The sequence below is a fragment of the Azolla caroliniana genome, unplaced genomic scaffold, assembly GCF_043228905.1.
Source record: "Azolla caroliniana isolate FFs.n. ecotype wild unplaced genomic scaffold, voAzoCaro1.0.p SCAF_4, whole genome shotgun sequence".
Classification (NCBI taxonomy): Eukaryota; Viridiplantae; Streptophyta; class Polypodiopsida; order Salviniales; family Salviniaceae; genus Azolla; species Azolla caroliniana.
The window spans coordinates 3,995,997-4,013,872 of NW_028230439.1; the positions used below are offsets into that span (position 1 = coordinate 3,995,997).

A 17,876-nucleotide genomic window follows, 5' to 3' on the forward strand; every position below is an offset into this window, starting at 1 on the left:
TAAACATTATATGCATCTCCATTATGTGACGCAATCATGGATTTCCTACGAATCTCTTCGCCAAATGGTGCTCCACATATGTCGTTATTGACTAATTTCCCATTTGGTGCACTATTGCTAACAACGGTGCAAAATGTGTCCCATGAGCTAGGCAAAGCGCATAACAAAAATACACATTTTAGCTCATCATCCATAGTCATTTTCGGAGCCTATAATTGTGAGTAAGACCATAGTGCATCAAAATCATTCGAATGAGAGGCGACACTATCGGTGTCCTTCATTCGAAGATCCTAAATATTTCTCATTAGATAAACTTTATTTGATGTAGTGTCTTTTTCGTATGTACTACATAGTTTAGTCCATAACTTTTCAGTTGAGTCACAATCCAAGATCGTGAAGTATACATTGTCAGCTAGGTGCAATCTAATGGTAGACATTGCCAAGAGATCGAGTTCTTCCTAATCGTCATTGGACATGCCCTCAAGTCTCTTGGCTATGCCATCTAATGGCCTTAATTGCCTTCTTTGAATCAGAACATCTTTAATCTTATTTTTCCACAAGGAGAAGTTGGATCCGTCAAATTTACAGATCTCATGCTGGTCTTTTCCACTCATAGAGTGATTTCTATGGGAATTAAAGGAACCACTGCTTGAGGTACTTGAAACCTCAGACATTTCAGAGGCCATTAAGTGGTAAGTAAACCTAATTGATTGCAACTCTAAGCACCTCATGATAGTTGGGACGCTACTCATTGGTAGGTCTCAAAGTACAACTATCACCATGTTCAAGGATATGTATATGTAACTAGGCCCCCAAAAAACAAGAATGATGTGTGTTCGCCTAAGAACAACACCTCACTCATATTTCAGCCAAAAGTAAACGGAATGCAACTAAAACACAACTTCCAATTTCATAATCTCACTTTAGGTGAGCAAGTATTTAACATGCAAATCCTCTCTTTTGTATACTAGAAACACTCCTCTTTTTTGAGAACAAAAGACTAGTAAATACATGTTTTTTTTTACTATCTCTAGGTCAAAAAGAGGGAAAAAGTACATCTTGAATGGTGTGTTCTAGAGCAAAAACGGATCACAAACGAGTGGGAAAATGAGTTGCAATAGTAGCAAGTACTAGATATTAGCTCTATTCGACGAGTTCTTGACAAAACAACATACGCAGAGGGGCAAAGACAGAGAAAACGAGTGATTCCTACAACAAACGATGTCTTGCAGGTAGTTCATGCTCTGATACCACTGTTGGAATTCCAAGGAGAAGCGAGCGAGCTTGCTATTTTTTATTGCAGAGAAAATGATGAGAAACACACACATAGAAGGAAACAAAGAAAAACACACAGAATTTATTTTTTGGCGGGCGCCGGAAAACCCTTGTTTTCTATTATACCTACTAATAAATAGTGAGAATTAGGGTTTATGGCCTTTCTCACTATCTATCAGAAATATGAATGAAAATGAACTACCTAACAATTTTTTAATGGGAAATTTTAAGTTGGGTTATGTATACATCGTTTGTGGAGAATTGAACTGATGTATTATATCATAAAACCATATGTTATAAATATTCATGGTGAGAAAGTCCTTGACTTGTTAAACCACCATGGAGAAGTGACTTTATTTGAAGCATTCAAGTTTATCATGAAGCATCAATAGAGCACAATTGTGATACCTATCAAGTCAATCATAGGGCAAGTGTTTCTGAAATTAAAGCATATGACAAGGTACAACCATAATTTGAAGATATTGAGTGGATAATATGCAATTATGGCAAAGTTTATAGAATTCATGCGTCACATAAGTTGTATGAAAGTTTTTTACACATCAATTCATCTTGTAAGGATAGACTAGTTCATGAGCTCTTCATCTAGCAACTTTTTAACATCGTAAAAGCTATAGGGCTATGCAGAGGTGATAACTTTGAAGAGAGGTTTGTGTGGTATGCGTCGGCCCAAGAATTTGTAAATATTGCATAATTTGCTACTTATGGGAGCATCAAGTCATTACCTTTGACTTGACATAGATCTCAAAGACATTGGCAAAGCAGAATCCTGTTGTTTTATATCAAAAGAAACAATGGCAACATGGCTTATCTGGAATTTTGCCCTTCAAGCAGTAGAAAAAGGATAAGTGAAATATGAAAATAGGGTTTGGAAGATGATCTTGTAATCACTAATATGCTAAATGGTATGTATTCAGAATTCCATTTCTTCTTATGAGATGGATGGAGTCATTGAAACAAGTGGGGGGAGGATGCTCTTACGTATGCATTTAGAAGAATTCCATTTCTTCTTATGTGATGGATGGAGTCATTGTTCTTCAAATCTTGTATTCAAGATGTGATTTTCATGGTCGAACACATTTGATTTAAAAGAAAGGAAAAGAAATCCATATTGTCATCGCTCAACTAGGTATCAAATTGGATATGTTCATTAGAAGCATTGTTGATATGTATGCAACATGTGGAAGTTTATTAGATGCATATAAATTGTTCCATGGGCTGAGATCCCTCAAGGTGGGTGTCAATCATATGGCTTTGCATGAAGGCATGTTGATACATGCTGAAATCATGGATCAAGGAATACAAAATGACCTCTATACAATAATGCTTTGCTTGAGTTTTACGTTGAATATGGAAAATAGAGGATGCTTGGTCATTGTAAATGTGGTGGTATATTGGATGCATGTAAAGTTTGTCAAGGATTAGATGACAAAAAGGTGGTATCTGGATATGTTGAATATGAACATGATGAGGAAGATTGATTTGCTTTGAGCATATGCAAATTCATGTATGTTTCAATTATTGAGGAAGTGCTCAATCAAATCTATCAAACGAAGGATTCATGGCTAGCCATTATCTTACACAAGACAGGTTGGGGAAGGATAATCACTTCCTCTCCATCATTTTGTATTTTGTAGCTGATATGTGCTTTTTAAAACTAATGGAAGGATATGTTTTCTAAAAAAGAAAAACCATATGTAGAGTTAGTATACTCATAAAACTGATGTATATGGCCGAGAGCGTTGCACCCAATTAACAAGCATAACCTTTTTTATCATCCAACCAATAAATTTCTTTGTTAGGTCATCTCATGAAGATGTACATTACAACAAAAACATTTTACAATTTCAACGAAATGTTTAAAAATGATAATGGAAAGGCTTTGTAAAGTCGCACAAAATGATTATAACGTTATAATGTGAAGAAAAATGCCCCAACTAAAGATGTGTGTTACCTTAATGGAAATGTGTAAGAGTTTCACCATTGATGACCTTATACCAAATAGTGACACCTCTCTTCAATTATACAATAGGGAATTCATGAAGTTGCTGAAAAGGAAATAGTGTGGAATATCGACTTACAAAATCCAAAACCGTTCCCATAAATTTTACAATTTTGTATTGCCACATTTTAGAGATTTATGGTCATATTCATTGAACAAGACTTTGAGCATACATAAATGTTTTGATTTATATTGTTGAATGTGCCCAAAGATAAGGCAATGATGTAATAGCCATTTTAGGACCTGAATTGAGTTTTTGACAATTAACCAACTCATCAATCCTTCAATTTAATATCATATTTATTTTCAAATGCCCAACTGTGAATGATATGGAAGTCCATGTTTTATTTATGTACAAGTTTCCAAATAAAAAAGGAGGATATTGATGAGAGCCAAATGTATAATAATCTCACTCAAGCACGAAAAAGATTTTCTTCATCACTATAACACCTTGATTTATCTATACATACTATAACCGCGATGTCCAAGAAAAATGTCCAAAATTTAGTACCAAAAGCATGCCGACATGATTTTTGTTGAAATAGATTCAACGTAGTTGGATATATGATTGATGGTTGGTGTCCAGTCTCTTGAACGGAAGTTGTGATTTACATTGCCATACACAATGTTGTGAATGTTGAATGGAAATGTGTTGAGGTAACTGATGAGTTGAATATGTTTGGGGGGAACTTTTTGTGATAAGAAACTCATGTAGGTTAGATAGACATCTAGATATTTAAGCAATATATATATATATGTGGAGAGAGAGAGAGAGAGAGAGAGAGAGAGAGAGAGAGTTCCCCTAGGGACATTTGATAAAATTGGAACAATACACAGAAGATTACCATGGCCTTTGCGCAAGGATGACACACACAAATTGAGAAAAGAGAGAGAGATGTTGAGCATGTAAAAAGCAAGTGATATTCACCCTCTACAAGGCCTTCATCACATACCTTATATGCTTTCATTTTTTATGCATTTTGATGTAATAATACAACTTCAATACCTAGCTCATGTAATTGAGTGCAAAAGAGTATGAGGGCTCCATTGAGTTAACATGCACGTTGGTAATGAGATATGGTTGAATACGATCAATACACATCCTTGCCTTCTATTGAGTCTTCTTCTAATTTAAGATGCATTCACGTTTGCAATGCAATATTCTAATTGATCCTTTTATCATCTTCTAATACTCATGTTGAATGCATTTCTAATTTAAGAGGCATTCATGTTTGCAATGTAATATTCTAATTTTTCCTATTATCATCGTCTAATACTCGTGTTGAATACGATCAATACGCATCCTTGCCTTAAATTGAAACATTTCTACTTTAGGAGGCGTTCATGTTTGCAATGTAGTATTCTATTTGTCCTTTTATCAATACTTGGCTCACGTGATGGACTACAAAAGAGTATGAGGGCTCTACTTGAGTTAATAGTCATGTTGATAATGAGACAAGGTTGAATATGGTCAATACACATCCTTGCCTTATATTGAATCCACTTCTAATTTAAGAGGCATCCATGTTTGCAATGTAGTATTCTAATTTGTCCTTTTTATCAATACCTTGCTCATGTGACCGAGAGCAAAAGAGTATGAGGGCCCTACTTGAGTTAATGTTGGTAATGAGATAAGATTGAATACGATCAATACACATCCTTGCCTTAAATTGAATCCACTTGTAATTTAAGAGCCATTCACGTTTGCAATGTAATATTCTAATATGTCCTTTTATTATCTTCCCACTTCTTTAGTGGTTCCATTAACCTTTCTTCAATTAATGTCATATCAAAGCTCTAAGAGATTTTCCACAATCCATCATTAGAATTTAGAACCAGTTTTTTTTATGTCAACTACCCAACTAGATGAGAGAATTTTATTCTTGTGAGTCATTGTAGCTTACATCCAACATTCCACAACAAGACGTGGTAATGTATGGTTTGGTATAATTCTTTACTTTTGTAATGTATCTATATTCTCTTTGTGACATAGTATCTCTCTGGGTTGAAAACCTATTTTTAAGAGCATGACCTAGTAGGAGTTGGATTTAACTCTCAATTATCTCCTAAAAACATATCCTAAATCTTCTGAATCTCATTCCATGCATTAAGAGGGATAGTGCGACCCCTCACTTCTACTCTATAAAGTAGGTATTAAGTTACCACGGCATTAAATAACATTAGTTTCACTTCCTATATATGAGTAGCACTTTGGTTGCATTTATTCTCCAACACTTACTAACTTTACAACAAGGAACATAAGTAAACTTGAAGAATACACTCCATTTGTTTGTACGATTGAAACCTAACCCATGTTGGGTACAATCAAACCCATGAAAGATTAATACCAACATAGAGATAATGGACGATGGAATATGCAAATGAATGAGCTCTCTCTCTCTCTCTCTCTCTCTCTCTCTCACTCACACTCACACAATCACAATCACACTCACACTCCCGATTACAATGAGGAGTCAACAATGGCTCCACTCAAGCCTAAACTAAATCGTTAAACCGTTTTTAAACGGTTTGCCGGTTTGGTTCAGTTCGGTTCAAGTCATGTCTCATAGATAATATTCAATCTTTCTTGTGAATGTTAATAACTTTTGTGTCTTTGCAGTGACTCATGAAGTCATTAATTGAATACACCAATATGACATGCAATTGATGACTTATCGTGATTATTAAGCGTAATTCAATATACCGGTCTTAGACTTACTTTACTTTGAGACAGAGTGAATGTCAATGTTATAAAACAACTCAATGCAACAAAAGCAATAAATAACATTTATGATAAAGATTGAACTTTACTAGTATGTTGCACAAGGTCAATAAATAAAAGTTAGACATCCTCACTTGTATTGTGAATGTTGGTGTAACTTGTTCTATGCATGCACATGATACCTTTAAGTTATAGAAAACGTTATTATACTCCGCATGCGTATTACACATAATGACTGATATTTCGTGTGCAAGCTGTTGTTATGTCCTTTTCACCATAATTGACCATTCATACAAGTAGTTTTTATTTTCTATATCTGGAATTTCCGCTGCTTGTTTTATGAGTGATGTGTGGATGGATAGACTATAGGTATAGGTAATTGCATTAGGAACAACGAGGAACAATTTTGTCTTGTGTGGACAAGGTCTAAATCTTTATCGTCATTTCATATAATGGTAACTGATTATGTAATTAATGTTGAATGTGTATGTATACATACATACTCTCTCTCTTTCTCTCTAGAAAAATTGACATTTGGCATGTACGTAGGGAATTAGGGAAAGGTTGGTGGTGGCATGGTAATCATTAACTAGAAACTCAAATTTGTGTGGTTAAGGCTATAGCCCTAAAGTGGGTTTAACTATAAACTCATGTATGGTTAACTCAACCCAATTGTGGTTAATTTAACCCAAGTGTGGTTAACTCAACTCAAGTGTGCTTGAAATTTAACTCATGTGGGGGATGTGCTTAAAATGGAGAGCTACTAAACGCAAGAAAAACACAAGGAAAACAGAGGTTGGAGATGGAGCCATATGACCAAGAAACAGAGCTCAAGCTCCCACTCTCATTGAAGCTCCTCTTAACAATCGAGAAGCTTATGAGAGCTTTGATTTTCCGCAGAGATGGGTCCTTCAATCGAAGCGTATGCGGCTTCTTTGATTACCTCCTCTCTGTTAGGCCTTATTCCCCACGCCATGGCATCTCTTGTGAAGACATCCTTATCGACAGAAACAAAGGTCTTGGCTTCAGAATTTATACCCCTTCCACCAATCCAGGTTAGGGATAGGTTCAGGACTAATCCATTTTAGGGTTTGTGCTACGCCATACAACTTAGGATTGGGTTAGCATCAGTATTACTAAAATTTAGGGTTAGGGATAAAAGCTATGTTAGGATTATTTACATAGTTCGGTTTGAGTTAATGTTTTAAGGTTAAGTGATGCATACGGATAAGTTAGGATTATGAACTGGTAATTGATAAAGTTTCGGTTTGGATTATGGATATTGAGCTATATTTGGAGCTTGGATGTGAGGCTGGGTTGTTGGGTTATATTCTTGATTAAGGATAAAGATAGAACTCAGGTTATGATTATGGATCAAGGTTAGGTTAGGAGTATTCTTTAATGTTAAGGTGGGGTTCTGAATTATGGTTAATTGAGAAGATTAAGGTTACATCAGGGTTGTGGACACGGTTAGCTAAGGTTAGGTGAGGAATATTGTTAAGATTAAGATCAGGTTAGGAATATTGGTAAGATTAAGATGAGGTTAGCAATATTGTTAAGGTTAAGGTTAGGCTAGGAATATTGGTAGCATTAAAGTGAGGTTAGAACTATTGGTAAGGTTAGGGTTTAGGTTAGGACTATGAATCATGATTAAGACTAGGTTAGGGTTATTGTCGAGGTTAAGTTTAAGTTTAAGGGGCTAAGGTTAGGTCAGGAGTAGGGATTGGTTTCTTTTTTCCTCTTTTTACTTACCCTTTGGTCTTTATTTTCATACCAGGAGAAAAGGGATTCCCCATAGTCTTCTATATCCATGGAGGTGGATTTGTCTTTATGACTCCGAGAAACCGAATTTATGATGCCTTTTGCAATCGTCTATGTGAATCCTGCAATGCGATAGTTATCTCCATTGACTATCGTAGGTCACCCGAGTTTCGATACCCTACTGCCTACGAAGATTGCTTGACGACAATTACATGGGTCCATCACAATATTAAGAATAAAATTTCACCTTATGCAGATGCTTCTTCCATGTATTTGGTGGGTGATAGTGCTGGGGGGAACATTGTGCATCATGTCACATCGATGATACTCACTAATATGCCAAAAGAATCACGAAAACCGCTAAAACTCAAAGGCATTGTCTTACTTTGCCCATTCTTTGGTGGAGAAGAAAGAACACCAAGCGAGATTCGTATGAGTTATAGTCCTCTCTTAACTATTCAAGCATGTGATTCGTACTGGAAGGCTTATCTCCCCCAAGGAGCCACTAGAGACCACCAAGCAGCCCATGTGTTTGGTCAACATGACACATACGACTATATGAAGCTTGATTTCCCCCTTGCCATGGTCATAGTGGCAGAGCACGATATGTTGAAAGATTGGCAACTACGTTATGTTGAGCAATTTCGGAAATTTGATAAGAGAATCATTCTCGAGTATTGCAAGGGAGGATTCCACTCCTCCCATCTTTTCCCCCAAATGGAAATGTCTTCGTACGTGATCGATAGGTTGTGTCAGTTTATGGAAGAATGTTGTGAATTTGAAAGAAGATAAATCGACGAAAAGGTATAGTCACCTAGACGAATCATAAAGGAATTCATCTTGCTATCTATTGACCCTCTAGTTGGTATCTTGCAATGATCAATATGCATTATTTATTTGCATAAACTAGGGAACATTTTCCAACAATCAAAGCACATTCCAGTCATACTAAATTAGACAACTTTTTCAATGAAGAACTTTTTCTAAGTACCTTATAAAATTAACCAATAAATTAAAATGAATTATAGATTATGTCTAGCCTACATAACATCATGAGCTATTTTAATAATATATAGGTGAAATGAACATACACCACTAATGTTCGAATTTTGCTCGGAGTATAATGAAGCAACAAATTTTCTAGATCCTCTGTCTTCTGGATGGAACTAATCTCATGTCTTAGATCTTGAAAGTATCTATTTGTGTGAATTTGAGATCTTGAAAGTATCTATTTGTGTAAATTGAAAGAATGCTTGATAGATTTATTTGGTTAAAGCTATGTATATATTCCATCATATATCTACATCAAATATGTCTTCCCAAACGACATCAATATTGGGCCATAACTAGCTGCTTAATGTTAGAAACACAATGTCAAAATGAACATGTCATTACATATGATTTCATGAATTTGATGTTAGAAACGTGAAGAAATAGGAATAATGCTAGAAATTGCAAAGAGGTGTGAAGTTAATAATGAGGATGAAACCCGGAAAATGGGCGAGGGATTTCATTGTCCGTTTTACTCTCACACACAAGCGGATCGAAACAACACAAGCGATGCCCATGAATTTACGCACTGTGCTAAGCTCACAGAATCTGGACACAATTGCTCACAAGGACTTCATTGCCATGGCACAGCGAATAGCCGGCTACCACGAGATTTGCGCCAGGGATTTTGGAGTAGGAATGGTGGCCACATCAATGCATGGCAGCCCCACAAGGACATAAGACGAAAAAGGCCATAAGGAAATTGATTGCCCATACCTAGCAACAATTCAAAAGGAGAAGGAAAAAGGGCATAAGAAAATTGATTGCCCGTACCGAGCACCAATTCAAAAAGAGAAGGAAAAAGGCATGTCACAACTAGCAGTAAACATGGTCCAGATCGAATTAATGGAAGGCGAAGATACCGTAGACTCGGTGTTTGTCGCCACCCGTAGTCAAACCAAGCACAATGAATGGGACGTAGAAAAGAATGTCCGTGAGGAAGTAAGAGGGTTGGTATTGCAAGAAATTGTCACCAACAAAATGGTAACCCCGGAACATACCGGCCCCAGCTCCCACACACAAACTCAAAAGTCCCGTCGGAGAAACAAACATATGGGTGGCAAATTACGGAAATTTAGAAAATTACATTTCGTGTAGATGAGCTGCTAACACTAGTACCTCGATTTTGCGATCAAATCATCATCGGTGCACTAATGAATAGCAAACAAAGCACAAAACTTGACAGTCTCCACCAGCGAGCAAGATCGAGATACCTCGCCTGAAGTATACGACGACGAAACCACTATCTAAAAATTCGGCACAAGAGGAAAAACTCTCTAGGCAACATAGGCCACAAGTCGCGGAAGGATTGCACATGTCGGATGGTCTAGAGGACAATGAAGTGGAGGACATTATCAATTCAATCCCAAACTTAGTCTACCTTTTCAAAGTGGACATCTTGCAGCTGGCTGAACACTTTAAGTGAGGAGGTTATCCAATCGGAGAAGCAAAGATGGCAAACCTCTAGTTGGGGTCACAGATGACTTTCCGGATGGCAGCTAACTTATTTAAGGCCCACACCGAAGTCCCATAGGTGCGTAACAATCCCAATCATGAATCGTTAGATTGACATGGTGCATTTTTACCACAAGCACATTCCGAGCTGAACTGAGTAAAGATCAAAGCAAAAGATTAACGTTGAGTTCACGAAATTTTAAAGTGATGGGAGACGCCCTATATATCGGTGGGGTGGAGCTGGAATTTTCCGTCGTTGCGTCCAACATTTTGAGCAAAGGAAATGCACATTGGAGGCCCATGAAGACATTTTTTTGGAGAGGTCATAACAATCACCAAGACATTAGAAACAGTTAATATATGGCACTTGGAGAACTGCCCGTCAAAAAAGACACAAAATAGGTCGATTCACAAAAAAGGGTGTTGCATGCGTAAAGGATTTTAAAAAATGACCCCAAAATATATTGATTTCTAGCATGTCAAAGTTTTAGGTCTTTCAAAAAATGCCTAAATAATAGACATTCCAAACTTACAAAATGTATAAAATGACTACCACCTATATTTATACATATTCTTATCAAAAGGTTACCACGATCCTTTTACCAATCTTAGTTGTATTCTTTGAAACCTCATGTTCCCAATGCTATGGGTAATTTTAAACACAGTTCTACAACACTTAATACTCAATCCAAGGAAATATTCAACGTGCGTCGAACTAGCCCCAACGGCGTGATCCCTTACAAGCTGCATATGTGAAATAAGTGATAAATACTTCTCTCGCAGTATATGTAAGTTGGCCTTTCCAAATTTATTAAGACATAGATTCATTCCCTCAACACGTCTTGCTTGAATAGCAAACAATATAACTATCAAAACATAAAAAGTTAAATCTCTTTAGACTAACTTCTCAAGGAACTCTTTTAAATGTGAACGGATGAGTTATGCAAGCTTCGTTAGTAGAGGTTTCATCCTTCATCATAGGACTTCCTCTAGAAGCCGATGCACTACATCAAATTCTAGAGGAAGTCAACTAGATCCGATGCATTACATTGGATTCATGTGTTTGTATGCTAGAATCCGATATAGTGCATCGAATTCTCGTAGATTTTTTACATTTTGTTCAAGAATCTGATGCATTGCATCGGGATATTGTTTTCTATTCATATGTGGTTTGGGCATGTATTTTGATGTATTTTATGTTTTAGTTATTGACTTTTTTCTCGATAAAATAGCTTTTTTATATTCTAGTGAACCTCATCAGAAGGTCCTCTCTTTCAAGTTGAAGATCCGATTTCCGATGAAATGCAATTCAGAGAGCTTCCTAAAAGAAAAGTAACACAGAACATTATTGAAATCTGAACATGATGGGACATCGAAATCGTCTATAAGCAATACGAAAGGAAAATAAATTATGCTCCTAGAAGATAAGTCATTGGAGCTTAAGCTTAAAAATTATTTAAATTTAGAATGGAATCTGGTCTATGTGGAAGAAGATGGAGTATTGCTCCTCATATTTGCTAAGTCGGAGAGTAAAAGAAAGCTAGAATTAGGGAAAAACCTTTACCTACAGTAAAGGTCGTAATATCGAATATTGAGATAGTGATTCGACCAATATCTTCCTCAACATAGAGAGCTTGGGTGGTACTAGGCGAGTGCGAGTCGATGAAGGAAACCTGGTAGCCGACTTGCGCCACCGAAAACTTTAAGAAAATATATTATGCAAACAAAAAATAACCTTATTGTTGCTCTTCCACCTTATGTTACCGAGGAGAGGATGAGCACAGAAGTAGAGACTCCACCAAAACAATCTCGGAAATCAAAACCGGAACAGAAAAAATATTAAAAAAAAACAAAGATCTAATGACGACGAGCTCAAGGTCTTGGAGTTTGTGGAGGAAGAAGAAGATGAGCAACAGCTTGAAGTAGTCCCTCCAGGAGAGAAAAATAGTTTCACGTGTAATGACTTCTGAGCAAAACCAAATAAGAGAAAATATAGCAAAGAGAAAACTAGTGTGAAAAACTCTTCCATCTGTCGATTTCTTCAATCCAAAGGCCACCCATCGATCTTGTGATAGGAAGAGAGCCACATGTGGTGCATGTAGAGAATCTCAAGAGCAAAATGAAGATTAATCTGCATGCAACTATCGTACCATTTTTTGTTATGGTAGACCCTGATTAATGTTTGATGCTTGCAGATTTCAAATATAGGTCTTCAGATGATTATACATATTATGTCATTGGAGGATCTCATTCAGGTGAAGCCCGACGTCAACTAGTCAAGTAATATCCTCTCATCCCATTTTTTAAGTATGTAGAATTCAAAGTATATGCACCTGTCTCACTCATGAAGAGGCAAAGTTGTTAGCTTGGGACCACAACAACGATAATCATTATAGACAAAACATGTCTTGTATTGAACTCATTATCTGATTCTTTTACCACAAGTATCTTGATGTGTTGCAAAGGTTTGCACCCAAGTTGCACCTTGGTCTACGTTGTTAGTGTCTACTTGAAGTGAGTATTGTTGGCATAAAAGGCCGACTCCCTCCACTGTGTATCCTAGTGTGAACTCATCCACATAGTTAGGGCTTAGTATATAAGCAATAACCTAACGATGTAAAGAATAATCTTCTTGATCATATATCGGATATCGAATCTCTGAGAGAGACAAAGAACGTAATAGAGCTTCCATTAAAGCTTCAATCTGTGTATATCCTTGCTTCTCTTTCTGTGTTGTTTTCTGAGTATGAAATGAGACAGATCTTCATACGTTTCCGCATACACTTACGCTTCAACTGGTATCAGAGCGATCTGCTGATCGACGGCAACAAACAACAGAAAAGGAGGAAAGAAAAGACCAGGTTAGTAAATCCCACTTCTGAAAGAATCGTGGCATCAACATCCGGTACAGGAGTTGAGATCCGGAAATTCGATGGTAAAAACTTTGCCCTATGGAAGGAGATGATGCAGGATGTACTGATTATTCGAAGACAAGTCAAGGTCATTCGACACTTCGAAAAGCCCGCTTCAATGTCAACCGATAAGTGGAGATCGATGGACGAAATCGCACGCTCCACCATTCGAATGCACCTAGCCGAAAACGTCTACTTCAGCATGGCAAAAGAGACGACAACGTTCTCACTATGGGAGAAACTACAAGACGTGTACAAGAAAAAGTCATCATCTTCAAAACTGATTTTGATCAAACAATTGTTCAACATGAAGATGAGAGAGAATGATCCGGCTACCTCCCACATCAACACCTTCAGTCGGGTGTTGTCAGAACTCTGCTCATAAGGGATCAACTTCGAAGAAGAAGTGAAAGCCCTTGCCCTCCTATTGAGCTTGCCGGCGAGTTGGGAGGTATTCTGCATGACAAACGCCAATAGTCGACCGATCCTAAATCATGATGAGACGATCCGCCAAGTCTTCACTAAGGACATTCGGCGAAAATTGATGGGACTTACCATCGATGAATCAGCAGAAGCCCATCACTCGACCGAGTCATTCGACTAACAGAGTTGTACAAGAGAACAAGCCAACAGAGCCGGTCGGAATACCAACCAATCAAAAACGAGGGGAGACCGACAATGGTGAAAGTCGAGAACGGGCCGATCACGCAAATTCTACACACACTATAGAAAAGCTAGCGGTCAATCAAGAGGAAAGAGAGTGGTCGGCGATCCGAGTGGAATTGAGGACGATTCGACTCGGACCACTCTCTAGTCGGCAATCAAATCAATGTTGTTGATTCCCGATTAGGAGAAGTTCTCTCCTTAGAGGACTCAACGATCAGAGAAGTCCTATACTGTGCACAAGATGCATACACGTGGTTACTGGACTCCGGTGCCACATTCCATGTGACCCCCAACATTGAATGGTCTTTGAACTATTTAGCTGACACCAACGGCACAGTCCGTCTAGGCAACGGGCATGAGTGCAGAATTGCACGGACCGAAGAGGTTCCCATCCGATTGCCAAATGGCAACACAATAACCTGTCACGGACAAGTATAATAGAGTAGAACAAAGATAAGACTAGAGAACAAGAGAGAGTAAAAGAACAAGAACTCAACTTATAGAACCCGTAACTTGTGTTGTTCACCTTGATTAGAATCAAGGTGCACATGAGTATTTATACAAGAAGGTAGGGCTATGTAAGCTAGCTAGAAATAGAGTATGCATGAGGATGCATGCAATAGAGTATGCATGAGGATGCATGCAAGCTAGAAAATGAGAATACATGCAAGCTAGGAACTTCCAATGTTCAATCTACACTATATGAAGTTGAATTAAATACAAGGATGCCCAATAGAGACCATGAGGTCTTGGGTTCAATCCCTACCTTCTTTCATGGCATATGTCTATGACATAACCCTGCACCGAGTTCGGCATGTACCTGATCTGAAAAGGAGTCTGGTCTCCATTGGCGTGCTAGCCAAAGACGGGTACAAAACAACTTTAGGTGAGTCGGTATGGATGATTAGACGGGCACAAGTACAACAACCTGTACCCGCTAATGGCGATCAATCCAGAAGGGGCCGTAAACGTAGCCAAAAAGACCGACCCAAACTTATGGCATGGCCGACACGGTCACATGTCTCAAGCCAGACTTGATTAGTTGATGGTAGTAGGCTACATCCCAAAACTCCAAGCAGAGATGGACTTCTATGAGCATTGTCGATACGGGAAACAGACCCGAAGTTCGCACACTCTCCACTACGAGACGATACGACAACCCCTAGAGCTTCTACTGACAGATATAGGTGGGCCCATGCCAGAGCGACCATTAGGAGGCTCCCGCTACTTCATCACCTTTGTAGATGACTGTACACGGTGTAAGAAATAGACGCTTCGATTCACCTTCTTCCTTTCGGCCACAACCGAGTAATCGCGGATCAATGCAACAGAAAATAGAAACCAAAAGAGAGAAACACACGAGTACACAGGGATTAACGTGGAAAACCCTAGATGGGAAAAACCACGGGAGTACAAGACTCCAAAACAACACTATACAAGAGAAGTATACAATGACGAGCTCCAAGGCGACGACCTTGAGCTCGCTGTCCTCGCCACAGGCGGCGGAAATACACAGAGGCGTCGTCCTCTTCCTCTCTCGCGCTCTATCTCTCTCTCTCTCACGGCTGCTCCCTCTTCACTCCTCTTAAGTGGAAAAACAGAAAAATGATAAGCAACAGTAAAACTGTTTGCCCTAAGTCATATATATACTTATATGACTTTGGGCTATTTACAACTGTAGCCACATGGGCCCATAGGAAACATATTCACGGATATGTCCCTGCATCCGGATCGCTCTCCGGGTACATTCGTCATCCGGTACCGAAACCGAAACCGGGACCGTCCCATCCGGATCCGACCATCCCATTCGAAGGGACCGTAATCCCAACAAACTCCCCCTTCACTTCGGCATGGGATGTCTCTCCAATCCGATCCTCTTCCGGCATGCTTCCAGCTTGTCGGGTGTGAGCACCTTGGTCAGCATATCCGACCCGTTCTCGTCCGTGTGGATCTTCGTCAGCACGAACTCCTTGTCTTCTATCCTTTCCCGGATCCAGTGATATCTTCGCTGGATGTGCTTCGTCCGGGAGTGATAGGCCGCGTTCTTTGCAAGGTGGATTGCACTCTGACTGTCGCAGTAGAGTCGGTACTCCTTCTGCCGGATACCGAGCTCTCCAATGAAGTCCTTCATCCATATTATTTCCTTGCCGGCTTCAACAGCTGCCATGTACTCCGCCTCCGTGGTTGACAACGCAACCGTCTTCTGCAGCCTCGACTGCCACGAAACAGCTCCCCCTGCATACGTCATCACATACCCTGATGTGGACCGGCTGGTATCTGCATCAGCCGACATATCCGAATCGGTGAAACCGTCGAGTTCGGGTTTACCGGAGCCGAATCGGAGGCACACGTTTGCCGTGCCCTTCAGGTATCGGAGTATCCACTTGACCGCGTTCCAATGCTCTTTGCCGGGATTGCTCATGTACCGGCTCACCACTCCGACTGCATATCCGATGTCCGGTCTCGTACACACCATGGCGTACATCAAGCTCCCGACGGCTGAGGCATACGGCACTTTCATCATATCCTCCTTTTCAGCCTTTGTCTTGGGACTTTGCTTGCTGGACAGCTTGCAGTTTGTCGGGAGGGTCGATCCGACCGGTCTTGCTTCCGACATGTTGAACCGGTGAAGCACCTTCGTCACGTACTTCTCCTGTGACAGCCACAACTGCTTCTTGCTCCGGTCCCGGATGATGTGCATCCCTAGTATTTGTCTCGCCGGACCCAGGTCCTTCATTGAGAAGGTTCGGTGAAGAGCCTTCTTCAGCATCCGGATCTTGACCTGGTCCCGTCCGACGATCAACATGTCGTCCACGTACAGGAGGAGTATTAGAAAGTCTCCTCCTTCGAACTTCTTCACAAACACGCAGTGGTCGGACTGCGTTTTGAGGTACCCTTCGTCGGTCATGAAGGAGTCGAACTTCCGGTACCATTGCCGGGGAGCCTGCTTCAGTCCGTAAAGGCTCTTCTTCAGCCGGCATACCAGGTGCTCCTTCCCTTTCTTCTCGAATCCTTCCGGTTGCTGCATGTAGATCTCTTCTTCGAGGTCACCGTGAAGGAATGCCGTCTTCACGTCCATCTGTTCTACCTCGAGGTCCATGCTTGCCGCTATGCTCAGCACCGTCCGGATGGAGGTCATCTTCACTACCGGGGCAAATATCTCGTCGAAGTCGACGCCCTTCTTCTGCTGAAACCCCTTCACCACGATCCTGGCTTTGTATCTCGGGGGGTTTCCGGCATCTCCCGGTTTCAGCTTGAACACCCACTTGTTTCGAAGTGCCCGCTTTTCTTTCGGCAACTCCACAAGTTCATATGTGTGGTTCTCATGCAGGGAATCCATCTCGTCCTGCATGGCACTCAACCACCTGCGGCTCTGAGTGTCATGTTTTGCTTCTTCAAAGCTCTCCGGCTCCCCCTCGTCGGTTAGCAGCACGTGCTCTGGTTCCGGAAATCTCCGGGGGGCCCTTCTCTCTCTTAGAGGATATCTCCGTTCCGGAGCTTCGGTAATCGGTTCTTCCGATTCTTCTTCATCCGAATCCATTTCGGGATCGGGGCCGGTTCCGGTATCATTTTCATCTTCTTCGGTCGGTTCGGTTTCTTCACCGTCTTCGGCCGGATCCTCGAGTGCTAACCGGTCCCTTGCCGGTCGGGACTGCTCCTCGTAGAGTTGATCCTCACCGGTCGACTTGGAGCTCTTCATCTTCTTCTCCGACTCCCAGTCGGCGAGTGTCTTGTCCTCCATGAAGATGATGTCTCGACTCCTGAATATCTTCTTGTCGACTGGGTCCCATACTCGGTAGCCGAACTCGTCGTCGCCGTAACCGAGGAATATGCATGGCCGGGTCTTTGGATCTAGCTTCCCTCTCCGGTCCTTTGCCACATGCACGTATGCGAGACACCCGAACACCTTCAGATGCCGGTAGGATACTTCCCTACCGGTCCACACTCTCTGCGGCGTGTCTCCGTCCAAAGGTACTGAGGGTGATCGGTTTATCACATATGTCGCCGTCGACAT

General features: G+C 40.2%; 2 protein-coding genes and 1 non-coding gene across 3 annotated transcripts in view; 2 read left to right on the forward strand and 1 right to left on the reverse strand.

Annotated features, from left to right (window-relative positions):
• The window catches only part of LOC147864869 (putative pentatricopeptide repeat-containing protein At3g01580), a 46,273-nt gene extending 38,584 nt beyond the window's left edge, over positions 1–7,689 (reverse strand). Inside the window, exon 1 of the mRNA XM_087319047.1 lies at positions 7,675–7,689. The gene's annotated coding sequence lies outside the window, so the exon portion shown is untranslated. The remainder of the gene's footprint in view (positions 1–7,674) is intronic.
• LOC147864871 (U6 spliceosomal RNA) lies at positions 4,092–4,194 on the forward strand. Its single transcript, XR_015529743.1, has one exon. It is a non-coding gene; the product is annotated as a U6 spliceosomal RNA (small nuclear RNA).
• LOC147864872 (putative carboxylesterase 18) lies at positions 6,800–8,748 on the forward strand. Its single transcript, XM_087319049.1, has 2 exons — positions 6,800–7,072; positions 7,795–8,748. The coding sequence occupies exons 1-2, from the start codon at positions 6,820–6,822 to the stop codon at positions 8,568–8,570; spliced, it is 1,029 nt and encodes a 342-aa protein (XP_087175175.1). The 5' UTR covers positions 6,800–6,819; the 3' UTR covers positions 8,571–8,748.
• Positions 8,749–17,876: the final 9,128 nt, after the last annotated feature.